Raw genomic sequence first — 27,281 nt, 5'->3', positions numbered from 1 at the left:
GCGTCCCTTCAAAGTAGCTGAGAACTATGGGATTCAGGCGTTGGAATGGTTCGATATTGTGACAGATGATCAGGGATGTGTGGACAAGCTGACACGAAGCACAATCAGTGCAGAGTAGAGTGTATATACACCTACATGCCTTTCACTCTGCCCTGCTCTTATCCATCCTGTCCTTAAAAGATCTCTCCTGCAAATGTAAAAAGGCCTCTCCCTCCACGACTCTCCTCTTTAGCTGCTCTCTGAAGGGGCTCAAAGAGTAAAGAGAGAGAGATGCAGATAGCGGTGGAGGGATGCATGGAGATAGAGAAGAGGGAGGGTATGAGAGCATGTGGGGGAGGGTAGCCCTGCAATCTCTGGCAGGGAGAGCTGTGACGCACAAGCAAACGCACAGGAGCAGCCACTCTGATGCTGGGTGGCATCCACACAACCCAGGTTCTTGCACAGTGTTCTAGCCCAGAGGGCCGGACCACAGAAATCACCTATGATGGAGAGAAGGGGGTGGAGGGCAGGTTCTGATTTAACGTGTGAGCAGACATGGGTGTAATTTCATCTTTAATACTCTCACCAACCGTTTCCAGATCTCAGAAACTAACACATGCACACACCCAATTTCCTGAACCCCCCCCCCCCTCCTTTCCTTCAGCTGTGGGTGGAGACGGGTAGAAACAGGAAGGAAGTCCAATCCGAACTTCTCCCCTCCGAAATCAGACCCACCCCAACGACTATCCAACCCTGCTTGGTAAGTTTGCATCGTTTCCTCCCTCCTCATACCGATAATGCGGCGAAGTTCCTCGCATTGGCTGATGTGTGGGAGTTTAAGCATCTCCTTCCATTTCTTGCTGCGACCATTCCTCTTGCCTCCTCCACCTGAGAGGAAAAAAAAAAGAAGAGGGGAGAGGATTAACGTCAGACAACAGGAATATCCAGCAAGTAGCTTTTCTTCAGCACAGGAGCAACAAAGGCATTCATCCAGGAGTGAGTGCAGCATGTGTATGTTTGCTCCTGCATGCGTGTCTTCAAGCAGGCTGACCTTGGTGTGAACAGAAACTGGGACAGCTGGTTCATCTCACCAGTCGCCTCTGTGCAATATGACAGAGCATGTGATGAAGAATGCTGACAGCTTCAAACATCATGGGGCTCTCACGCTCACCCCCCCCCCCCCCCCCCCCCCTCCCCGTACCAAGTGGATCCAGGTCAAACATTAACCAAACTAACCCATCATTCATAGATTACCTCCATCACAAACCCACAGGTGGTGAGAATCCTTCTCAGAGTCAGTGAACCCTAATGTAAGGCTTGAATGACCACACCAGCATTCCTCAGCTGCAAATTAAAATGTCGTCTGGAACAGCAGCTGCAGTGTGTGTTTGTGTTTACGGTCCAAACCGACACCATTAATATACACCAACCCTTTTTCCCTGTCTGCAAGCATCTCTCAATAATCTGCTGGAATTTTGGCCCATTCCTCCAGACAGATATGGTGTAACTGAGTTCAATACAAAGACCCAGTTAAATACAAAGACCCAACCACAGGATTGTCCATTAGACCATGATCAGCTCATTGTGATGGACAATTTGATACCTTTCACCATCAAAAAGCTTCTTTCTACCTACAGTAATTATGTGCCATCTATCCCCAAGCTTATATCTACAGTCAAATGAAAAAGTTTGGGCACCCCTTTTAATCTTAATTATTTTTATTTCTAAATATTTGGGTGTTTGCAACACTATCTATTAACTGATGGACACAGTAAAATTTCAGTATTCAATTGAGGTTCATTCAAGGTGCAAAAATGTGGGTACTCTAATCATTTTATTGATTTGAATACCCTAAACTACTTTTCACTGACTTACTGAAACACAACATTGGTTTGATAACATCATTAAAATTTGAACTTTATAGCCAGGTGTATCCAATCATGAGAAAATGTATTTAAGGTGGCCAATTGCAAGAATCTGAAGATTTATCATGGGCACCTCAAAACAGCCCTCAAATGATCTGAAAACTAAGATTGTTCAACAGAGTCGTTCAGGGGAAGGATACAAAAAGTTGTCTGAGATTTTTGTCAGTTTCCACTGTGAGGAACATAGTAAGGAAATGGAAGACCACAGGGACAGTTCTTGTTAAGCCCAGAAATGAAAGGCCAAGAAAAATATCAGAGGCGGAGAAGAAGAACGGTGAGAATGGTTAAGGTCAACCACCAGACCACCTCCAAATACCTGCAGCATCATCCTGCTGCAGATGGCGTCACTGTGCATCGTTCAACAATTCAGCACACTTTCCACCAGGAGAAGCTGTATGGGGGAAGGATGCGACAGAAGTCTTTTCTGCAAGAACGCCACAAACGGAATCACTTGAGGTATGCAAAAGCACATTTGGAAAAGCCAGGTTCATTTTGGAACAAGGTCCTGTGGACTGATGAAACAAATACTGAGTTGTTTGGTCATAGAAAAAAAGGTGTTATGCATGGCAGCAAAAAAAAAAAACACAGCGTTCCAAGAAAAACACTTGCTACCCACTGTAAAATATGGTGGAGGTTCCACCATGGTTTGAGGCTGTGTTGCCAATGCTGGCTGTTAAAGTTGACGGTCGCATGGATTCCACTCAATATCAGCAGATTCTTGAGAATAGTGTTCCAAGAATCCGTTACCAAGTAGAAGTTACGCCAAGGATGGATATCAGCAAGACAATGTTCCGAAATACCGCTCCAGATCAATCAAGGCATTCATACAGAGGATCAATTACGATGTTCTGGAATGGCCATCCCAATCCTCGGACCTGAATATCACTGAACATCTGTGGGATGGTTGGAAGCAGGCTGTCCATGTTTGGCGACCATCAAACTTAACTGAACTGATGGTTAAAAATCCCTTAATTCAGGAACTCATTAAAACCTACAGGAAGCGACTAGGCTGTTGTTTTTGCAAAAGGAGGATCTGCTAAATATTAATGTGTCTTTTTTGCTGAGGTGCCCATATTTTTGCACCTGTCAATTTTTGTTTTATTGCGTACTGCACATTTTATCTTAGTCCAATTAACCTTAATTCAATACTGGAATATTACTGTGTCCATCAGTTATTAGCTATATCAAACTGAAGTAGCTGTTACAAACACCCAAATATTTAGAAATAAAAATAATTAAGATTAATAGGGGTACCCAAACTGTTTCATATGACTGTACTTTTTTATGTTGATGGATGTTTCATCTGTATTTCTGCTTGTCACCTTTTTTGTGAAGGAAACCTGTCCTGTCCGAAACAAAAAAAATCTCACAGATCAAATCCCCTACACTTTAAAATGACGATGGGGATTTCTCAGGGTTACCAGCTTCACCCTTTATCCTCGCAATGCTTCACTCATTGTGACCGAATGACGCATAAAGCTCTACCTCCGTTAGAGCATCTACAAACTGTAATCTAGACTTTATTTTCAGTATCATTTTCTCCTTCTCTCAGCCACCCTCCAGCCTATGTTGGTACAATGGTACTTACCAGTTTCAGTGACCTTCTACTTAAAGATCTATGTTGGTTAGTTTTTTTATAGCCATAACAGTGCAGGGTTCACATCTTCACAGATCTCCCCTCATGTTTATGTACAAATAAGGAGGTAAATGTGTTTAAAGACATGGTATCTGCATATTTCCGATGGTAGGAAGAACAAATGTCACCCAAAGGGCCGATATTCTCATTACAAATGAGCGAATCAGCCTGATCATCAGCTTAATTAACCATTTTTTATGTAAATACACCAGCAGGAACTCTGATTATCATTGTTTGAACACATGAATGTTGCACCTTTAGGTATCTAAACACTGAACCCATTTTCAATGTCACACAAGCAACCCATTTGTTTGAATTGTTCCCTTACAACAACTTGAGAAGTTTACCTCCACTTAACGCAAATATTGTGACTTCAGAAGCTAACCAATCTAGGAAGTCGTAACCTTGACATTTCAAAACCTAAGAAATAGTAATATTACTCTTAAGTCAACTTCCCATCTCTCTTGATATTCTGGCTTTTGCAAATAAATTCTGTAAAATGTAATTGGCCAACAACAGGAAAGATGGTTGCAAACCTAAATGTTAATGCATTTGCTCCTTATTGATAAAAACAAACATATGACATAAAATGTCCCTCGTAAGTTTTTTGTCCTTGTTTTTAATCAAGTGCTGTTTTAGAGAATCTCTTTTCTGAAACACTGTGATACATTTTCTCCTAATACAAATAGCAAAACCAGAAACAAATGGTTAATCATACTCCATGCAGGTTAAGCTTTATAAAAAAAACAATATCAGATATTTAAATGAAGCTCTTTGAATGTGTACCCGAACAAACTAAAACTCTCTAATCTTTGCTTTCCAGTCCAGGTTTTATTTTGATTATTTGAGTATTATTTCTGATGCAGATTAGGATGACAGAAAATAATAATTTGATTCCACCATAATCCTGCATGGAGTATCATGATAGGTTAAACCCATATTCATGTTGCCTCATATCAGCCCTTGTACTCCCCTAAATCGCTCAGCCCTGGTCTGTTTAGGGGTTATTGTGGCACCATCTGTTGGGTCCCTTTGCTTTTGAATTACTACTACACTATAACCTCGAAAGTACACAGATGATTTTCGCAGGTTTTTCTGGGGTGGAACAAGAAAGCTGTATGCTTCCCATTACAAGTGAAAAACTGTGACACCTCCTAAAACATCTGGAACGTGTACAAAGCCACCATGGCAGGACTGAAGCGGTTTATCATGGCTGCTAGTAGCAGTGTTACCTTAACTTGCTTGTGGGCTTGAGACCCACAAGCAACAAAGAGAGATTTAACAGCCCTGGACTGGCAGCACTCCAAGTAACATTTAGGAACACACTTGGCTCTTTGGATACTTGTGTTGTTTCTGGTTGCAACAGAAACACTTTTACTAAGCAACAGCGATTAACAGTCCAAGATTCTTTTATCTAGTGTACATACAGCCATGATAATTCAAAGAAATCAGCATGTGCTGTGCTGCCAACAGGGGAAAGACACATACAGCTCCAAATTGCACATGTAGACTGGTTGCCATTTAAATATTGAAACAAAAATAGCTGTAGACCTCAGATTCTCACCTCGGTCGTTAATCAAATTTACAGTAATGAGGGAAATTCCACTTTGACTTCTAAGTATATCATTCCTGCTAACTGCTCCTTCTAAACAATGCTTTGGCAGGTTAAGATTATAGCAAAGCTCTATATGCAGGACTTTGATTTTAATTTAGGCTGTTTTTGAAGCATCCAACAAAGATTCAAGGGTATTATTTTTCTAATCATTAGTTTTCTAGATTTGAGAAAACAGAGATTTTGTTTTTAAAAAGATCTAGAAGCAGATGGTAAAATAAACCATCAATCATTAACTTCCGCCAGTTTACATATAAAACCAGAGATTTGGTTCCTGAATCTTTAAGTTACCAAAATCTGTTGCACAAAGAGCAGGAAAATATCATACAGCTGTTCATATCTGGATTTCAAGAGCAAAATAATTTTTTTTTAATTGCCGTCCAGTTCTGCATTAACCGACACTGCGGTATTTGCACATATTTATTATCCGTGGCTCGGGTAAGCTGTCACAAGAGGGTGCAAGGGTGGGCAGCGAATCATTCAAAAGTACACATTTATCAACCCTTACATTTCACGTGGATATTCTGAAACCAACAGCATCATATCCTCCAGAAACAGACCAGTCCAGTCATTCTCTGTGCTGCTGTGTGGGTTGAATCAAAGCTTATCAAACCAGCATACTCTAACTATTTCACTTCTATGTGCTTTCCATCTTCAAATAACAGGAAAAATTACCATCTAGAGAGAAATGACCTCTAATAGTGTTATTTCAGCAGATATGCTGTCATTTTCAAAGTCATTAACATTTAGATCGAAGTGTAAGAACAGCTATTCCTACTTTACTGCTTCTGGTTTCAATTAAAGTGTTTGTTGTCCTTTGACAAAAACCACAACCCATTTTTTTCAGACTGCATGTGCTTATCAGGACTTCCTGAGCTATTGTTATCCTCAGTGATGGGCAGTAGCGCCGCTACATGTAGCGAAGCTATTAGTTTAACTACATTTTCCAGTAGCTTGACCGTAGCGTCGCTGCTTTATTTATCAAGTAACTTTCCTGTAGCGACGTTATTGTTTTGATCAAGTAGCGACGTAGCGTCCACAAACGCTACAAAAAATCCAGGGCAAAACTAAGAAATTAAACCAGGTTTTCTATTTCTAAACAACAATCAGCCACAAGCTACTGTAAATAGCAGTTTCAGCTGACGCTCTTATAAGTGGCGTAGTAGCACAGGCACACTCAGTAGGGTTAAACAAGCGCACCCTTTCCGAGGCTGTCGTTCTATTGGCTGGAAAGGTTGCTAGGCAACGATCCAACTGCAGTCTGAGAGCAAAACAAATCCGCAAGCAGAGCCTACGGGTTTGCGAGTGTAACAGAGCGCGGTTTGTGCGTGAAGAGAAGGAGGCAAGCGAGAGGAGAAATTATCTGTGCAAGAAGCATTAAATCTGAGAGAAGAAACAAAGATTTGAGAAAGAAGAGAAAATATTTGAGAGAGAGCGCATGTTTTGAGTGTGAGCATTATAAGTTTTGAGAGCAAGAAGATGAAATTCTTTTCTCTAATTGAAGTTATGTGCTCTTGCATTATGGCAGGATAATTCTCCCATATCTATGTGCCACTAAGATACTCTAATTAGAGAGCAGTAGTGAAACTTCGATATTGTATTTTCATGGCCTAGTTTACCCGACAGGATGTTTACATAAATCTGTTTTTAGGCTGTGCACAGATAAGATTTTTTATGGAGGAACAGCTCTACCGTATATAAAATAAATACATAAATAAATAAATGCTCAATAAATAAATAAATAAGCATTCAATTAATTGCCTCCAAAAATACAATGAATAAATATGTAGGTAGAAATTAAATTATATGGTGAGACATATATATATATATATATGTATCTCTTAATTAGCTTCTTTATTTTTTCACCTTCTTTTGTAAACAGTTTTGTTTGTTACTTGAATCAACTGTTTAATTGAAGTCTTTTGTAGGGTTTGGTTTTCCCTAGAGATGTCCATTGAATGCAAACTCATAGCCATGTCTCGGTGTGTAGAACACTACACAGTACCTTTAATTTGGTTCTAATAACAGCAGATTGTTTACTAGTTTGTCTACTAGTAATTACTTTAGTTTTTATTTTAATATGCTGATCATAAAGCAATATTTACACTGTGATATGTCATTGGCTGATCTTTAATAAATGTTTTAACCAGTGCATCAGACTCATTTTGAATTGACATTAGGTTGGTACAACGTTAAGTAGCTTCTGATGTAGTTAAGCTACTTTTAACACATTAGTGTAACTTAGCTTGCTATAATTCTTTAGATGGTAGCTTTTGTGTAGTGAAGCTTAATTTATTGTTGAGTAACTGATAGCTTAGCTCACTACACTGGACAAGTAGCTTGCCCAACACTGGTTATCCTGTTTGTAAGATACAGAGGTGGAGTGGGGAGCAAGGTCAAAGTTTATTCTCCCCTGAGACAGCAAGGGAAGTCCTAAGCTAAACGGACGTCTGTCTGTCGAAAGAAACCAGCATCGCAGAAGAGGTTTCTTTAATCGGTTTCGTCATTTCCTTTATGGCCGATTCCCCGATGGCAGCTTGTCATTTAAAAGTAGATATTGAAACAGCCAAGAACCGCTGGTGTTTAGTCACAATAAGAGCTCAAACGAGGCAAGAGAAACCACACCCATTTGTTTGCAGTAATAATCTGCTGAAGCAAAACTTCACAAGAGATTACGATTACAGCACCCTTCACATTATGAGCACCGATTGTAGAGACGTAAAGAAAATCCCCCAAAATAAAATGATAGGCCTCGAGAAACAAAAAAATAAAATAATAATATGTTAAGCTTGAAATCCCATGACAGTTTTCAGCTTGATCTGCTCTGTATGGTAACCAGATGGGTAGAAACAGAAAAATCTTAACCTTTTCGGATCAATGAAACCATTCATACACATGCACCATCTCATTGTGCTGATAACAATTATTGCTGTGAGTGAAGTCTGTGTCTCAATGAAGTCTGTAAAAAGCAATGCCAGAAGAAAATAAAAGCCAAAACTAACCTTTTCAGATATATATATATATATATATATATATATATATATATATATATATATATATATATATATATATATATAAAGCATTAGTTGGTTTCTGTAGGTGAGCTTGAAAAATAGGAAGCCATAAAACCGCAACTGAAGGAAGTGTAGTTATTACAGCCAGGTTGAATACAGGACTAAATAAGTGGCACTTAATCACACCAGGCATCAGGTTCAGCAGTCAGTGTAGCAGCAAGTTTAGGTAGTAGGGCTGGGTTAATAATCCATAACACAGATTAAGTTAATTCTATGTTTATGGCCATATCTCCCAGAGGAGATTATTGAAATCAAAGCTAGTTTTTTTTAAAGTGATACATCGTTGCTCATTTTTAAAACAAAAATGAAGCTTAAATTTGGTTTGATAGAAAACATAACAAAAAATCAGAAACTGACAATTCTATACTTTATCACCCAGTCCTGATTAATATTGTGGTCAATTTTGGCATTCCTTAATAGGATCTTCTGCACAAAAACATGGGTTTACGTGACTGTAAAACGGTGCTGCACTGATGGCATAACAAAATGTAGGCAAATATCACAACACGGCTTTGATACGTTCACGGTTTAAAGAAAGGAGATTAAAAATAAACTATTTGCCAACTACACAATGAACAGGCCGCCCAGCACAGGGGTGGGGGTGGCTACAACTTCTGCAACTGCTACAACCTTTAAGACATTTCAGTTAAGCCTGCCGTCCAGGAGGCTGAATGTTTGTCATGTTATCAGCCCTTAAATGGTAAATAGTAAATGTACTTATATAATGTTTTTCAAGTGGCCAGACTTGACCAAAGTGCTTTACATTACTGTTACACTACATCCATGCACACACTAATGGTGGCAAACTACACTGTAGCCACAGCTTCCCTGGGGCTCGCTGACACAGCCTATCTGTGTCTTGCGCAAGGATAAAACAACTCTGAAAGCCGGAACTCGAACCATCCGATTGCAGGGCAACCTCCTGCACCCGATGCCAAGATCCTATGATCTGTAATCTATCAACATTTCTTTAATTAGAAATTTTTGTAAAACTGTTTTACAGTGATTTTTCCTATGTGACGTAGTGTCAACTCTGCTTCCTATAAAAATAATTATCTCACAGCAGTAAAAAATTGACTATATAAATCTTTTAGTATTAGAGTTCTTTTAGAAAAGAAGGAATGAGTTAAAGTTAAGTTAAATAAAGTGTCAAGAGGTCAAACTTTCAGGATGTGCAACATAAAAACATGTACTGTAAACCACAGGTTCAGCAGACGGAACACCTGCAGGGTCTCTGGTGACACACATTGTTTCTCAGTAGATAAATGAAATACTTGCTGATGCAAAGCGTACAGCTCAACTGTCACTGAGGGAAATCCTCTGTCCTTTAGTTCATGAGACACCAGCTGTCCTGCCATGACATGTGACAATCTAACGTTGACAGGGTCCAGTCCTCATTCAGAAAAACATGAAAAACCACAACTTTATTGATATATAAGGACCAAAACACAGCCATTGGGCTTAGGCATCCTACAGAAAAACTGGTATATATACATTTCATGGCAATTCAAATACGTCAAAGTGAATAGGGCCACTGACGATTCTTTACGTTGTTCCAGATTCTCAGATAGTCTGATCTATGCAACAGCAAGAAAGAGGTGGTGGCAAAGTAAAACACATCCACTTTGGGGAAAATACAAACAACGATGGTCAGAGCGTTGGGGTAAAAATCATCAGTAACACAGTACTAATATATAAAGGCGTTTTTTGACAATATAAAAAGAACCTATAATTATGTTGCAGTTTAATATTTGTAGTCTAATGACCTTACAAAAAAAAAGGAAAATGCACATCTTTACCAAAGCCCTAATACTGCTTTATAAGATACATAACATAATTGTTACAAGGTTATAATCACATTATATAGAAAGATAATGGATAAACAGATGTTTAAAAAAACTCATAAAGACAAGGCCATGAAGAAAACAATGGAGTTCTGAGTGGTTTACCAAAAAAATTAGCAGAGAAGGATTTAATCCTTTAGCCTTAAATTCTTGCTCAGAGCATAGATAAACTAAGCTTTTCATAAGCCAAACTAGATGTTCCTGTGTCTGTTAAACAAACAAATGGTTAAATAACTCCCATTGATAGACTGTACTTGTTGAGGAGGACAACTATCAAGCCTTGGTTCTAACAACAGCTCAGCTAAACTCTGAAGGTTCTAACATCCATCAGAACATCCTCCAAAACAGTTTCTTTTGCTATAAACATGTCAGTGCTTCAACCCCCCATTTGACCTTTCACACCACCAAACACCACATAAACTTAGATAAAGAAAATGCTAATTTTTCTTCTCAACTGATTTCCCTCTCGCTCTGAACTCTTGGTCAATAACATTATCAACTTGGAGCTAACGCATTTGATTCCCCTTTATGTACAAAGTATGTTTTAATTAAATCAAACTGCAAGCATTGAAGTGGTCTGAACTAAGAGGCATTGTCTAAAAACACAGAAAGGTACCACCATGCAGTGGCACCGAAGCTTTGAAACAAAAACTCCATCCTCTTGCTGTTTTATCCTAAGAGAAAAGCAGCAACAGTTGCTGCTGCTGTCAAAATAATATAAACTTATCAAACATTACAAACGTGATATTATAACCAACAGCCATTTTAAAATAGCAACATAAGAGTTCCTGCCGTCATTGCCATGTCCTGTGCAATGGGCTTCAGTGTGGTGCGAGTTTCAGGCACCTAAAAAAGTATTTAGACTGAAGAGATGCATCCCTTTAGGTTTCACCCTAAAGGCCGATTTATGCCTCTGGCGTATAGCCTCTGCAACCGTAAAAAAATCTGTTTGGTTATACAAAACGACAACCAAAGTTGTCTAAGACAATGCTGTTGCTTGCATATCCTATAACCAATAGCCTGGCCGTGGATGGCGTTCCCATTCTTAAAAAAAATCTTTAAAATCATCCCCCTTCTTAAATGAGCATCCCTCCATACCATCCCCTGTGACATTTTATTACTGAATGTGCATTTATTTATTTATTTATTTTGGTATCTTATTTCGAACATGGAAGAGAAAAACACCCAACAAACAATAAAACACCCTTCTTTCCTAAGTTAATATAGCTCTATTACATGTGCGAAAAGGAGTAGGAAGAAGTAAAACTTATGTACTCCTACCCCTTTATATATTAACAGTAATGGCAATGATATTGCCCTTTCAACATTTGGCAGGCGATGCGTTTACGAGTAGACAACGCGAGTGAGGGAATGTGAAAATAAGGATGGGAGGGAATCTTCTGCAGGTTCCAGGTTCTAAGTTGCCGAGATCTCCCTTCCCTGCTTAGTTTGAGAAATAATGTGTTTAAATTTATGCAAGTTTCTCCACATAATCATACCTGCTACGGTATGATTATGATTGTAGCATGAATTTCATAAGTCTGGGAAAATAAATGTGAAAACAAGGAGGGGAGGGAATCTCCGGCAGGTTCTAAGTTCAATAAATAAAGTGTCAGAAATGATCTAGAATGGTGTTGATAGGAAAATGAGGAACTGGCATCCACTGAGCAGAGAATTTATTCATCGCACACTGACTGTAGCACGTCAACAAAAACGTGTCTCAATACAAATAAAATCATATTAATTCTAATTTATCCCTCCATCAAAACTATCAATTTTAAGGCCTCCAATATATAAGAAATATGAAAACATTAAGAATGTGTTTAAAATTTCCCTTTTCGTTCATATTACAATCCGTTTTCTCATTAATGGACGGGAAATTAGGGCGATGCGCGCTCCCACGACAGGGGAGGTCATTCTGGGCACAACAGATGAAACCTGGAGGAGAGAATCGAAGCAGGGGTGGATTTAGGAAATTTGGGGCCCTAGGCAAAAACAGGCACGGGGCCCTCTGAACTGAGAAGACAACTCTTAATACAGACCAATTATAGAGATACAGACATTTGATGTTAATGTCTGGCCAATGGTCATAAATTAATTGAACGTTGACATCTGACTGCATGTCCCTGTGTGACTTGCAGAATGCCTGTCTTCCGATCAATGGTACATATAGTTCGACAGACCTGTTAGAATAGTGTTAACTCTTTCATTGCCAGCATGTAGCCTAGCTTACCTTAAATTAGCCAATAGAAGCAATACTGGTTTTCTGATAAACAGTCTGTTTTATAAAATAAATACTCTAAATGAATATTGGAAAGGTGAGTAAAATTATTAGATTTTATATAGGCTTATTTCATTTTCAGGCTAATTCTAATGTATTTGAATGAGCAGTTTTTTCAGATTTTGAAAATTATTTCAGCTTTTTCAATTTAGTTTGAATAAATAAAAAAATACTTGACTTGAAAGGATTTAGATATTCATTTGCAATGTTTTGTGAGGTTTTGTTCCAAATCTTAATGGATTCATTGCCAAAAGATTCTCCAAAGTAAAATCAAAGAAGTGTCCTACCATGACTATGAGGCTGATCCCAGTGGGAAATTAGTCCCAAACTATGTCGGGACAGTGATAGCCATGCCAGTCCATGCATATTGTTTTAGGATAATAGAATATATTAATTAGGCCATGTATACTTCCAAAAAAATAAATAAATAAAATCCACCATCCCCCTTCTTTTATTTTTAATTTTTTACAACTCGACTACTGGTCATAAATGAAAAATGAAGAATACAGTAATATGATTGCCCCACTCTGAGTATCAGTGTTCCAAAGTAGGCTAAATGGAATGCAAACTAAAATTATTATTATTTTTCAACTGCATTTCAAACAGAGCAATTAGTCAAGAGATGAAACTAAAAATATAAGTATTGAGTTTTGAAGAAGGAAGCTTTTTGAGATGCGTCAAAGGAAAACACACTCCTAAATGTATAAATGTATAAATAAAAACCTGAATGGCCAGAAAGAGGGGGGGTAAAGAAGGCGTTACATGTTGCTTCTGTTTTACACTAAGCTCACAAAGATCCTATTACTTTCATGTTGCTGGGGGCAGGCATGCCGACAGACCGGTTATGAATCTGCAGGGCAAATTCACATGCAAATCAACAGTTGCACAAAAACAGCTACAAAAAAAAGACGGCATGCAAGGGGAAGCAGCTAACCCAGTATCAGTCACTAACATGACAAAGGCTGAAGTTGTTTTTTCTGTTTGAAAGAGCAGTAAGGAGCACAAATAGAAGAAGATTAATAAAACAAGAACTGTGACGTTCTCACCCAAGGTGCAGTATTTATTATTTTACCACAAAGAGCAGACAATTAAGGTTTGGATGCGGGAAGTTGGACGTTGATGAGCTAAAAGGAAATAAAGCAGACCAAGATCCAGAGGAGAGACAGAGAGGACAGGCTGTGGAAGAGTGGGGGAGCATGTGCACATACGGCTGTCACAGCCAGCTGGGCCACCCCACCCTGTTTAATGTCACTCTGACGTCAAAGCCATGTGTGGAGGCCCTTAATGCAGACAGGATGGAGCGAGTATTTATTTAACTTTGGTTCTCTCCTCGGAGAGAGCAGAGGCCTCCATAAACACCGACTTCAGAGCAGATTTTCGCGTTTCACAGCCGAGGGCAGCCAGGGCTGAGATCATCCTGTAACATCCTGGGACAGGGTGCCGCATGTGTTTGAAGTGACAGAAAACTCCAAAAAATTTTAAAAAAAATTAGATAAAAAGTGGGCACTTGTTGAGAGGTTAATGTCAAATGATCTCAGATTCTGTGCGAGTGTGAAGATCTGCCCTCATTTCCATGAATGATTGACAGACAGCACGGTAATAAGAATCTGTCTCTCCGGTTCGCTGGGGTTCATATTTCTGCCTCTCAGCATGTTGAGAAAAGAGAAAAGGAAAATAAAAAGTACTGATTGGCCTTGAGGAAAAAAAAACTTGATAAAACTTAATCTTTATCTTCTCATTTTCACATTATCCAAGTGATAAAACTGATTATCTTTAAAGAAAAAAAAAGCTTTGCTTGACCTAGAGAAGATAATGCAACTTTTCTCCAATTTGGGGGACTTTTTTCCGAAAGAGTGACGTTTAGGCAGAATGCAGACACTGATGCAGCCTTGATCCTGGGAGTTAAAGAAAATATAAACATTGCTAAACATGTTTTCATATAACTCACCCACACAACTGTTTATCCGACCTTCCAAAACAAAGATAAGAAAGTTTGGCATTGTTTTGGTTTTTCACCAAGGTGAACACTCAGAGTACTCTGCACCGCTGAGCCTTACATAGGGACAGGAACGTGCAGTTAGGTCTATCTCTGCATTTATTAGTTAGTTTACATTTACAAAGGAGTTTATTTTTAACTGAGAATGATAATAGTTTTCATTTAAAAAAAAAAAAGATTGAAAAATTCTCACGAATACCTTTGGAACAAAAATGATCTGTGTATTTAGACTTTACTAGAATATAGCACGTTGTAAAATGTGCATGCCCTTCTCAATATCCAGTTAAAAACCTTTTAGTCGTATTACAGCAATCAAATCGTTTTTTAACTGCTCGTCCACATTTATTGTCATTATAATTTTTTAGCTTTGGCAATAAGCTCCCTTAGCCTAGAAGACCTCCTTGCCATCACCCTAATCATTAGCTTTCTCTGAAGGAGAAAGCTAATGATTAGGGTGATGGTGAATAAACAAAAATATGAATTTAATCAAAATCTGTCAGAGGGTATGAATAGTTCTGAGCCTAACCCAGGTTAAAACAGTTAGCAGTAAAGGCCAATTAATACTTCTGATGCATAGCCTCTGCAAACGAAAAAAATCTGTCTCTGTGTGCGACCACGCCCCCCACACAGAGGTCCTGCAACCAGCGCAGACAAAAAGCAGCTTTTGATTGGTGCTTAGTATGCCTTTCCGACTGTCTGTGTCCTTCTCGATTCGGTGCCGGGGCGCGCCATTTTTAAAAACCGAGGACTAATAACAACAATGGATAACCATGATGAAAGGTTGATCGAGGAGGTTCGGAAGTTCAACCACTTGTACGATGCCTCAGACATTGTTTCATTCCTCAGACACTCCCGTCTGTTGCCACCGAATAAGTTTTTGTGACCATCAGCCGAAGTTCTCATGTAAGTTCTCGGATAGGCTCCCCCTCGCGCTTTGGAGGGAAACTGCTGTGCGTCCCTAGAAATTCCAGACCGACGGTGCAGAAGCATACCAGCAAAACTGGCTAGCAACCAGACCCAAGCGACATTTGATGTGTGCGGTTGCAGAAGTATAATCCGCCCCTAAGAGACAATCGGCCACAGTTTAAGCTCATTGTAAAACCAGAGTCTGGTATTAACAAATGAACTGCTGGCTGCTTTTCCAGCCTCTCCACCCTGCAGTGCGTGATAGACTGGTAGCACCTAATAAGAAAAACATTAGCTGTGTCGGACTTTGTCGCCTTTTCAAAGACAAGGCCTGTTGTTTGCATAATGTGATCCATCTGTATACACATGCTCAAAGACATACATCAGGTGGGTCGGAGGAAAAGGGAAACGTGTTAATGCATGAGGGAGCTTGGCTGTGGTGTAATCCTCACCTCTCTCTTGCTGCCCTTCTCCTTAAATAAAAAAAGATCTTCTCTCGTAATGCCTTCATTAATTCTTTACAGTCAGCTTTTCCTCCAACGACATACGGCCATGGGAGAAAGTGTGGGTCACACACAACAAACTGCGATCAACATTAAGACATTGAAAGAGAAAACCAGGACAGGACATGGTGGCGAGTCTCACATGCAGAGGGACTTGCTTTTTTACTCTTAAGCAGAAAGAGATGCGTATAAAATCTCAGTGGGGTTCTAAGACCTTCCGTCTCTCTGAGCTCAGCATATCCCATTAAACAGAGGCAAGACGTTGCCTGAAAACCAAACCTTGTTTTCCCTGAGTCCTGGGGGATATGGGGGAGGGACGGCTGGAGGAGGGAACACTGTGAGACTAAACCTGAGACAGTCTGACTGCAGGTCTTAAAGGGCAAAAAAGACAGAAGGATTGGGTGGAAGTTCTCTCCTGCTGATGAAGGGACCATCATTTGACTCCATGGCTGAGCTGATGGAGTGGTAATGCCTGCACTGAGGCCTTGAGGCTGGAACACACAGCACTTATTATACGTCGACAATCATCTCTGACAAAACAGGACCGGAAGGCCAGGTCACCCTAAAGGGTGGACTGACATGAGGCACCAGGCAGACGTGCAAACATGTTACCAGAGGAAAAGCTCCTATAAGGACAGCTTTATTTTCTAGCGTACTCGTCTTTGAAAACTCCATCTTCTTCACATTCTCTCATCCTACAACCTCCAACCTTCATTTTTTGTATTAGACTTTTAAGCAGTCGACCTACACAAGGGCTTAATTTGTATTCAGGTCTTACTGTACCCGTATCAATACTATGATAAACCATCTTTTGCTAGAGATAAAGCAGCAAAAGGATCTGCTTGATTTTCAAAAGGCTCAGTCGGTTCAGGTCTTCAGGTCTCACCACAGTTCCTCAAGTGGAGTCAACTCTCCTCTTTGACTAGGCCGTTCTGTCACAGGCTCCAACTAAATCAAGGGTTGCCAAACTTTTTAGCCTCTGACTCAAAGATAAAAATGGTTCCAGAGTTGATTTATTACCTGAGACTATTGGTTAACAAAAGCTTTTCTACATAACCAGTTAACCACTGGTTTAATAATAAATAAACCAAAACAGCTGTTTTTTTCCCATTTCTTAGAGATTATTTTCTATATTTAAACACTGACGTGAATGATTATGGTGTAGTTTCATTTCTGTAGTGGATCTCAAGACCCCATACTGGTTGCACAAGGACCCCAACTTTGGGAATCAATGATCTAAACCGTTCCATTCCAGATGTGGAAACAAAGAAAGACAGGGAGGAAGGAAGCATGCATTTTCCCCCCATACTCTGGGAAACCACTGGCTTTAGATTCCAAATCTGAGCAAACATTACATTTAAAATGTTTGCAGTCGTTATAGAAGACAATGACTGAATACTTTGCCTTAATTAAAGCCGAGTCCCGGCTGGATTGTGAGGCAGAGAACAGTTATGCTGCATTTAACAAGGCAGCTGGCCCAACTTCTACTATATTTTTAAAGGTGCTTCCAAAAGTGCCTCTTCACGTTTTTAGGTCCCAGCTAAACGCACACAGCAGAGCTGAGCATGCAACACAGTTCACTTCTCTCTCCCTCTCCACACAGCCCATTTGTGGGTGTTACAAGTGTAAAATGAGTCCCACATCAAGGGACAGTCACAAAGCGACGTGTTTTACGAGCCTCAGCTGGAGGAAACACCCCAGAGTGATGACAACAAGTGTTTGCCCAGCTCCGACCACAAAGCTAATAAAGCTAAGCCGGCTAACGTCACAGACGAACACTCACGAGGGTTTCGGGAGACCTGCTAGTCTGCAATTTGAAGGCCCCTGGCAGAGAGGTTTTATTACACCAACAGAGGTGTGTCCCTTCTACACCTGCACTGCTCTTCTATAAACACCCAGCTTCAATGACATAAAAGACATTTGTTGAACAAGGATCATGGTACTCTAGTTTGCTGGCTTTGTTTAATCAATGAGAGAAGTGGATTACCTGCATTTTGTGGCCAACCACAGCTGAAGAAGACTTAATACAACTACGTACAAAAGATTAAATAATTATAGGACTGTTGACATATAAACACCAGTTAGTACCGCTATGGAGAGTTTACAGCGAAGTGCAGTAACACTGCTTTATGCCTTTACACAATAATAACAGTCTGAACAGATTTGTAAAGTTGTGCCAACAACAGAACTGGACATGAGTAACTTTAACAGATATTAAACTGAACAGTTAACCATTTTATATCACCTATAAATTGGAGATTCTGCTTTCTGTAGGAGCTACCTTTTTGCTATCGGTTTCTAATGCAGCCTATTTTTATTTAACTTTACTCACTGTTTAATTAGCTAGACACGTTGATGCCGCTTTCATTTTACTTGCATTAACCAGAAGAGTTATGCATTTTGTTTGTATGCTGCAGAAAGTAACACAATGTATACGTAAATGTGTATGTTTAAAAAAAATATAACATTAGGTCCAAGCTACCAAAAACTGAAATAGGGCTTTAATCAGCAGATCTTTAGAATTTCTGCAGGTTTTAAAAACATTGTTTTTGGACTTTAGATTTACTGTCTGTTACCTGGCAATAAACTTTGATCTGCATCTCATTCAGGGTCAAAGAAGCTTCTGATCTCGTCAGGATCACAAATATTCATCATCAGATAATAAAAAAATATAAATTGTATTTTAGCTTCATATGATGATTCTCAAGCTACCAGCTAATAACCTGTCTCATAAGGCCATTAAAAGTATTCCTAGTCACAAATTAGATTAGCGTTCTCAAAACCTCTTTCACCCATTTATATTTTACTTGAACCTGCTTAGCCATAAAATATACTTCAATAAAACTAAAGTAGAATTTTTTTTTTATATTATTAATCAGTATTGTCCATCATTGGATATACAGGTGCTGGTCATAAAATTAGAATATCATGAAAAAGTAGATTGATTTCAGTAATTCCATTTAAAAAGTGAAACTTGTATATTATATTCATACATTACATACAAACTCATATATTTCAGATGTTTATTTTGTTTAATTTTGATGATTACAAATGACAACAAATGAAAATCTCAAATTCATCATATCAGAAAATTAGAATATTGTGAAAAGGTTCAAAATTGATGGCCCCTGGTGCCACACTCTAATCAGCTAATTAACTCAAACCACCTGCAAAAGCCTTTAAATGGTCTTTCAGTCTAGTTCTATAGGCTACACAATCATGGGGAAGACTGCTGACTTGACAGTTGTCCAAAAGACGACCATCGACACCTTGCACAAGGAGGGCAAGACACAAAAGGTCATCGCTAAAGAGGCTGGCTGTTCACAGAGCTCAGTGTCCAAGCACATTAATAGAGAGGCGAAGGGAAGGAAAAGATGTGGTCGAAAAAAGTGTACAAGCAAGAGAGATAACCGCACCCTGGAGAGGATTGTGAAACAAAACCCCTTCAAAAATGTGGGGGAGATTCACAAAGAGTGGACTGCAGCTGGAGTGAGTGCTTCAAGAACCACCACACACAGACGTATGAAAGACATGGGTTTCTGCTGTCGCATTCCTTGTGTCAAGCCACTCTTGAACCACAGACAGCGTCAGAAGCGTCTTGCCTGGGCTAAAGAGAAACAGGACTGGACTGCTGGTGAGTGGTCCAAAGTCATGTTCTCTGATGAAAGTAAATTTTGCATTTCCTTTGGAAATCAAGGTCCCAGAGTCTGGAGGAAAAGAAGAGAGGCACTTCATCCACGTTGCTTGAAGTCCAGTGTAAAGTTTCCACAGTCAGTGATGGTTTGGGGTGCCATGTCATCTGCTGGTGTTGGTCCATTGTGTTTTCTGAGGTCCAGGGTCAACGCAGCCACATACCAGGAAGTTTTAGAGCACTTCATGCTTCCTGCAGCTGACCAACTTTTTGGAGATGCAGATTTCATTTTCCAACAGGACTTGGCACCTGCACACAGTGCCAAAGCTAAACCCGTACCTGGGTTTAAGGACCATGGAAACCCCGTTTTTTAAAAATTTTGGGCCCGCAAAACTCTCCTGAACCTTAACCCAATAGAAAATCTTTTGGGGGATTGTGAAGGGAAAAAAATGCAAAAAACCAGACCCCAAAAAATTCAGAAAGCTAAAAAGGGCCCCTTTTTAGAGCAACCCCCGGGTATCATAACACCTGAGCAGTGCCCCCAGACTGATCGACCTCCATGCCCAAAGCCGCCTTGCTGCAGAATACAGGCCAAAGGAGGCCCCCAAAAAAATACTGAGTGCTGTTTTCATTTCTCATACTTTTCATGTTCATTTCCCCAAACTTTTTTTTAGTTGGGGGCCCCCCCTTTCTATAAAATTTCCCTTTTTTTTTATTGGGCCTTTTAGTAATATTCTAATTTTTTCCCCGATATGATGAATTTTGGGTTTTTTTATTTGTTTTTCATTTGTTTAAACAAAAATTAAAAAAAAAATAAACATCTGAAAAAATATGAGTTTGTATTTAATTTTAATGATAATAAAATTTCAAAAATTTTTACTTTTTTAAATGAATTAAATGAAAAACCCAAACTTTCTTTTTCAAAGATATTTCTAATTTTTTTGGGCCACACCCTGGGAAACCCCCAAAAAAGGGGCTTTCAATAAAAAAAAAAAAAACAAGCCACAAAGAATAAAACTGCTAAGGTGGCAAAGTACCATTAGTTGTTAAAAGCCATCTAAAGTCATTGGCAGATGTGTATAACAATACCTGGGACCATGGAGCACTGATGTAATGTAGTCCAAAAGAAAAGATATCTTGTGAAATGCATAAAGCTAAGGAATTAGGGCCACTGAAAAAAAATAAAAGTTAACTGATTTTTAAATTTTGTTTCGGGGGGGGGGGGGGGGTTTAAATTTTGGAAAAAAAATCAGAATTTCCCCGAGATTAAAATCAGAATTCTGAAATTTTTAAAATCAGAATTTCCCCGAAATTTTTAAAAAAAACTCAGAATTTTTTTTAAAATTTTAAAAAATCAAAAATTTTGAAATTTTAAACTCAGAATTCTGAAATTTAAACTCAGAAAAATTTCCCAAAAAAAAAGGGCAGAATTTCTGAGATTTTAAGGGGAAAAATTCCAAAAAGTCCCCGAATTTTTTTGAGAAAAAAAAAAAAAAAAATCAAAATTCTGAAAAAAAAAGGGGCCCAAAAATTCCCGATATTTAAAAGTCAGAAATTTTTTAAGATTTAAAAAAAAAGAATTTTTCCCCAGAAAAAAATCAGAATTCGAGAAAAAAAAAGGGCCCAGAATTTCCCCAGGGAAAAAAATCAGAATTTTTTATGTGTATAACAATACCCGGGACCATGGAGCAAAATGGGGGGTAATGTATCCAAAAGAAAAGAATCCCTTTTGAAATGCATAAAGCTAAAAGGGAATTTTGGGCCAAATAAAAAAAAAAAAAAAAGTTAACTGATTTTTTTAAAATTTTGTTTTAGTTTTAAAATTTTTGGGGAAAAAAATCCCCGAATTCCCCGAATTAAAAATCCGAATTCCTTTTAAAATTAAAGTCAGAATTCTGAAATTTTAAAAAAACAGAATTCGAAAAATTTAAAAAAATCAGAATTTTTTGAAATTTAAAAAATCAGAATTCCAAGAAAAAAAAAGGGCAAAATTTTTTTGAGAATAAAGTCCAAAAATTTTTGGGTATTTTAAAAAACAGAATTTTCCCAAATTTAAAAACAAATTTTTTTTTTTTTTCCGGAAAAAAAAATCAGAATTTCTGAGATTTAAAAAACAGAAGGGTTTTTCCCAAAAAAAAATCAGAATTTTTGAAAATAAAGCAAAATTTTTTTTTTTCCCAGGAAAAAAAATCAGAATTTTTATTTTTGTTTTTAAAATAAACCTTGGGGCCATGGGGGCACCCGAAAGTAAAAGTAGTCCCCAAAAAAAAATATCTTGTGAAATGCAAAAGCTAAGGAATTGGGGCCCCTGGAAAAAAAAAAAAAAGTTAAATGATTTTTTTAAATTTTTTTTTCATTTTAAAATTTTGGAAAAAAAGGGCTGAATTCCCCAGATTAAAGTCCAAAAATTTTAAATTAAAAATCAGAAATTTTTGAAAAATTTTAAAAAAAAATCAGAATTTTTTGAAAAATTTTAAAAAATCAGAATTTTGAAATTTTTAAACTCAGAATTCCAAGAAAAAAAAAAATCAAAAATTTTTTGAAATAAAGTCCAAAAATTTTTTGATATTTTTAAAATCAGAAATTTTTTCCCAAAATTTTTTAAAACAAAAATTCCGAGAAAAAAAATCAGAAAATTTTTTGAGATTAAAAAAAAACCAAAAATCCCCAAAAAAAAAAAAAAGTCAGAAAAATTTTGAGAATTAAAAAAATCAGAATTTTTTTTTTTCCCAGAAAAAAAATCCCAAAATTTCTATGTGTAAAAACAAAACCCGGGGCCATGGACCCTGATGTAATTTTAGTCCCCAAAAAAAAAATATCCCTTTTTGGAAAAAAATAAAAAACCCAAGGGAAAAAAAGGGCCCACTGAAAAAAAAATAAAAGTTAACTGATTTTTAAATTTTGTTTCAGTTTAATTTAGGAAAAAAGTCTGAATTCTGAGATTAAAGTCAGAATTCTAAGATTAAAGTCAGAATTCTGAAATTTAAACTCAGAATTCTGAAATTTAAACTCAGAATTCTGAAATTTAAACTCAGAATTCTGAAATTTAAACTCAGAATTCCAAGAAAAAAGTCAGAATTCTGAGATTTAAGGTCAGAATTCCAAGAAGTCAGAATTCTGAGAATAAAAATCAAAATTCTGAGAATAAAGTCAAAATTCTGATATTTAAAGTCAGAATTCCAAGATTTAAAGACAGAATTCCGAGAAAAAAGTCAGAATTCTGAGAATAAAGTCAGAATTCCGAGGAAAAAGTCAGAATTCTATGTGTATAACAATACCTGGGACCATGGAGCACTGATGTAATGTAGTCCAAAAGAAAAGATATCTTGTGAAATGCATAAAGCTAAGGAATTAGGGCCACTGAAAAAAAATAAAAGTTAACTGATTTTTAAATTTTGTTTCAGTTTAATTTAGGAAAAAAGTCTGAATTCTGAGATTAAAGTCAGAATTCTAAGATTAAAGTCAGAATTCTAAGATTAAAGTCAGAATTCTGAAATTTAAACTCAGAATTCTGAAATTTAAACTCAGAATTCTGAAATTTAAACTCTGAATTCTGTAATTTAAACTCAGAATTCCAAGAAAAAAGTCAGAATTCTGAGATTTAAAGTCAGAATTCCAAGAAGTCAGAATTCTGAGAATAAAAATCAAAATTCTGAGAATAAAGTCAAAATTCTGATATTTAAAGTCAGAATTCCAAGATTTAAAGACAGAATTCCGAGAAAAAAGTCAGAATTCTGAGAATAAAGTCAGAATTCCGAGGAAAAAGTCAGAATTCTATGTGTATAACAATACCTGGGACCATGGAGCACTGATGTAATGTAGTCCAAAAGAAAAGATATCTTGTGAAATGCATAAAGCTAAGGAATTAGGGCCACTGAAAAAAAATAAAAGTTAACTGATTTTTAAATTTTGTTTCAGTTTAATTTAGGAAAAAAGTCTGAATTCTGAGATTAAAGTCAGAATTCTAAGATTAAAGTCAGAATTCTGAAATTTAAACTCAGAATTCTGAAATTTAAACTCAGAATTCTGAAATTTAAACTCAGAATTCTGAAATTTAAACTCAGAATTCCAAGAAAAAAGTCAGAATTCTGAGATTTAAGGTCAGAATTCCAAGAAGTCAGAATTCTGAGAATAAAAATCAAAATTCTGAGAATAAAGTCAAAATTCTGATATTTAAAGTCAGAATTCCAAGATTTAAAGACAGAATTCCGAGAAAAAAGTCAGAATTCTGAGAATAAAGTCAGAATTCCGAGGAAAAAAGTCAGAATTCTATGTGTATAACAATACCTGGGACCATGGAGCACTGATGTAATGTAGTCCAAAAGAAAAGATATCTTGTGAAATGCACAAAGCTAAGGAATTAGGGCCACTGAAAAAAAATAAAAGTTAACTGATTTTTAAATTTTGTTTCAGTTTAATTTAGGAAAAAAGTCAGAATTCTGAGATTAAACTCAGAATTACAAGAAAAAAGTCAGAATTCTGAGATTTAAAGTCAGAATTCCAAGAACTCAGAATTCTGAGAATAAAAATCAAAATTCTGAGAATAAAGTCAAAATTCTGATATTTAAAGTCAGAATTCCAAGATTTAAAGACAGAATTCCGAGAAAAAAGTCAGAATTCTGAGAATAAAGTCAGAATTCCGAGGAAAAAGTCAGAATTCTATGTGTATAACAATACCTGGGACCATGGAGCACTGATGTAATGTAGTCCAAAAGAAAAGATATCTTGTGAAATGCATAAAGCTAAGGAATTAGGGCCACTGAAAAAAAATAAAAGTTAACTGATTTTTAAATTTTGTTTCAGTTTAATTTAGGAAAAAAGTCTGAATTCTGAGATTAAAGTCAGAATTCTAAGATTAAAGTCAGAATTCTGAAATTTAAACTCAGAATTCTGAAATTTAAACTCAGAATTCTGAGATTAAAGTCAGAATTCTAAGATTAAAGTCAGAATTCTGAAATTTAAACTCAGAATTCTGAAATTTAAACTCAGAATTCTGAAATTTAAACTCAGAATTCCAAGAAAAAAGTCAGAATTCTGAGATTTAATGTCAGAATTCCAAGAACTCAGAATTCTGAGAATAAAAATCAAAATTCTGAGAATAAAGTCAAAATTCTGATATTTAAAGTCAGAATTCCAAGATTTAAAGACAGAATTCCGAGAAAAAAGTCAGAATTCTGAGAATAAAGTCAGAATTCCGAGGAAAAAGTCAGAATTCTATGTGTATAACAATACCTGGGACCATGGAGCACTGATGTAATGTAGTCCAAAAGAAAAGATATCTTGTGAAATGCATAAAGCTAAGGAATTAGGGCCACTGAAAAAAAATAAAAGTTAACTGATTTTTAAATTTTGTTTCAGTTTAATTTAGGAAAAAAGTCTGAATTCTGAGATTAAAGTCAGAATTCTAAGATTAAAGTCAGAATTCTGAAATTTAAACTCAGAATTCTGAAATTTAAACTCAGAATTCTGAGATTAAAGTCAGAATTCTAAGATTAAAGTCAGAATTCTGAAATTTAAACTCAGAATTCTGAAATTTAAACTCAGAATTCTGAAATTTAAACTCAGAATTCCAAGAAAAAAGTCAGAATTCTGAGATTTAAAGTCAGAATTCCAAGAACTCAGAATTCTGAGAATAAAAATCAAAATTCTGAGAATAAAGTCAAAATTCTGATATTTAAAGTCAGAATTCCAAGATTTAAAGACAGAATTCCGAGAAAAAAGTCAGAATTCTGAGAATAAAGTCAGAATTCCGAGGAAAAAGTCAGAATTCTATGTGTATAACAATACCTGGGACCATGGAGCACTGATGTAATGTAGTCCAAAAGAAAAGATATCTTGTGAAATGCATAAAGCTAAGGAATTAGGGCCACTGAAAAAAAATAAAAGTTAACTGATTTTTAAATTTTGTTTCAGTTTAATTTAGGAAAAAAGTCTGAATTCTGAGATTAAAGTCAGAATTCTAAGATTAAAGTCAGAATTCTGAAATTTAAACTCAGAATTCTGAAATTTAAACTCAGAATTCTGAGATTAAAGTCAGAATTCTAAGATTAAAGTCAGAATTCTGAAATTTAAACTCAGAATTCTGAAATTTAAACTCAGAATTCTGAAATTTAAACTCAGAATTCCAAGAAAAAAGTCAGAATTCTGAGATTTAAAGTCAGAATTCCAAGAACTCAGAATTCTGAGAATAAAAATCAAAATTCTGAGAATAAAGTCAAAATTCTGATATTTAAAGTCAGAATTCCAAGATTTAAAGACAGAATTCCGAGAAAAAAGTCAGAATTCTGAGAATAAAGTCAGAATTCCGAGGAAAAAGTCAGAATTCTATGTGTATAACAATACCTGGGACCATGGAGCACTGATGTAATGTAGTCCAAAAGAAAAGATATCTTGTGAAATGCATAAAGCTAAGGAATTAGGGCCACTGAAAAAAAATAAAAGTTAACTGATTTTTAAATTTTGTTTCAGTTTAATTTAGGAAAAAAGTCTGAATTCTGAGATTAAAGTCAGAATTCTAAGATTAAAGTCAGAATTCTGAGAATAAAGTCAGAATTCCGAGGAAAAAAGTCAGAATTCAATGGGCCGGATCTATCAAAGGTTTGCGTGTATTAAAACGTGAGCTATTTCACTGCGCACGCTAAAAAATGTAAAAACTGATCTATCAACAGCGTGCTAAAAGGATTTGGTCTTTAAAACGTGCTAAATAGCGCCTCTTATCTATTTAGTACTTTTTCTGCAATGAATATGCAATATGGGGCGTTTACACGCTAAAGTGCGTCTTGTGGGAGGAGAACATGTAAATATATTAATTTAGCACTCGCAAAGTGATTTATCAAACCTGAACGCAATTTTGCTAACGGTATCTGACTCTATATTTAACACGTTTCAAAAGAAGGTGCAAATGGTCTGTATGCGTAATTGCGCACACATGGCAGCGGTTATTGTCGCAAGAAGGAGACATGGAAATAAAGCAAGGAGACGCAGAGAACGCATTTTTTCACTCCGTGTGAATATTTTTGCAATGAACGAGGAAACGATCATCAAAACATATCGTTTATCCAGCATTGCCATTTTGGAGCTGTTGGGGGAACTCCGAATGGATTTGGAGCCAGCCACAAGGAGGACCCACGCAATACCAGATATCACAAAACTCCTTGCAACATTGCACTTTTTTGCATCTGGGTCATTCCAGCGTACGGTTGCAGCGAGAGCTGGGATCTCCCAATCTCGTTTTTTCAGAAGTGCTGTCCGACGGGGTCGGGGTTCTCCCCCTGCGCCTGTGGAGCAACGTACCAAATGCTGCGGGGATCTCATCCACAGTCACAGGCCAATACAAAACACCTGTTTTTGTTTTTTTGTTTTTTTTACTGCAGCACATACCACCTTAGGGAATAAAGGTTGCCAATTTATATATATATATATATATATATATATTTACTTATTTATTTTTTTTGTTGGGGGTCACTGTAAGATTTAAATTTCTTAATGCACTAGTTTGTACAGACTACAAACTACTTTGCCGCAAACCACAAAACGCGCAAAACCATCATTTAAATAGGGCGTCTCCAACAGTTTTGCACCTTCCACCAGTTACGCAATCACTCTTGTTAAATCACCCGCAAACCATGGTTCAGCCCCTCGCGCAAAATTCCAGTTTGCGAGCGCAAATTACTGCACGCAAAATTGGATCTTGATAAATCCGGCCCTATGTGTATAACAATACCTGGGACCATGGAGCACTGAGGTAATGTAGTCCAAAAGAAAAGATATCTTGTGAAATGCATAAAGCTAAGGAATTAGGGCCACTGAAAAAAAATAAAAGTTAACTGATTTTTAAATTTTGTTTCAGTTTAATTTAGGAAAAAAGTCTGAATTCTGAGATTAAAGTCAGAAT

General features: G+C 37.0%; 1 protein-coding gene across 4 annotated transcripts in view; it reads right to left on the bottom strand.

The window, feature by feature from the left end:
• grk4 (G protein-coupled receptor kinase 4) overlaps window positions 1–27,281 on the bottom strand; it is a 77,470-nt gene that overhangs the window by 39,258 nt on the left and 10,931 nt on the right. For all 4 annotated transcript variants that reach the window (XM_038307284.1, XM_038307285.1, XM_038307282.1 and 1 more), the window contains exon 2: window positions 772–867. In XM_038307284.1, the coding sequence (XP_038163212.1) occupies window positions 772–867 (96 nt within the window). The remainder of the gene's footprint in view (window positions 1–771; window positions 868–27,281) is intronic.

This window comes from Cyprinodon tularosa, unplaced genomic scaffold, assembly GCF_016077235.1.
Source record: "Cyprinodon tularosa strain WSP-4 unplaced genomic scaffold, ASM1607723v1 ctg607, whole genome shotgun sequence".
Taxonomy (NCBI): Eukaryota; Metazoa; Chordata; class Actinopteri; order Cyprinodontiformes; family Cyprinodontidae; genus Cyprinodon; species Cyprinodon tularosa.
Note: the sequence above shows the minus strand (reverse complement) of the source record. Positions and strands in the feature narration are given on the sequence as shown.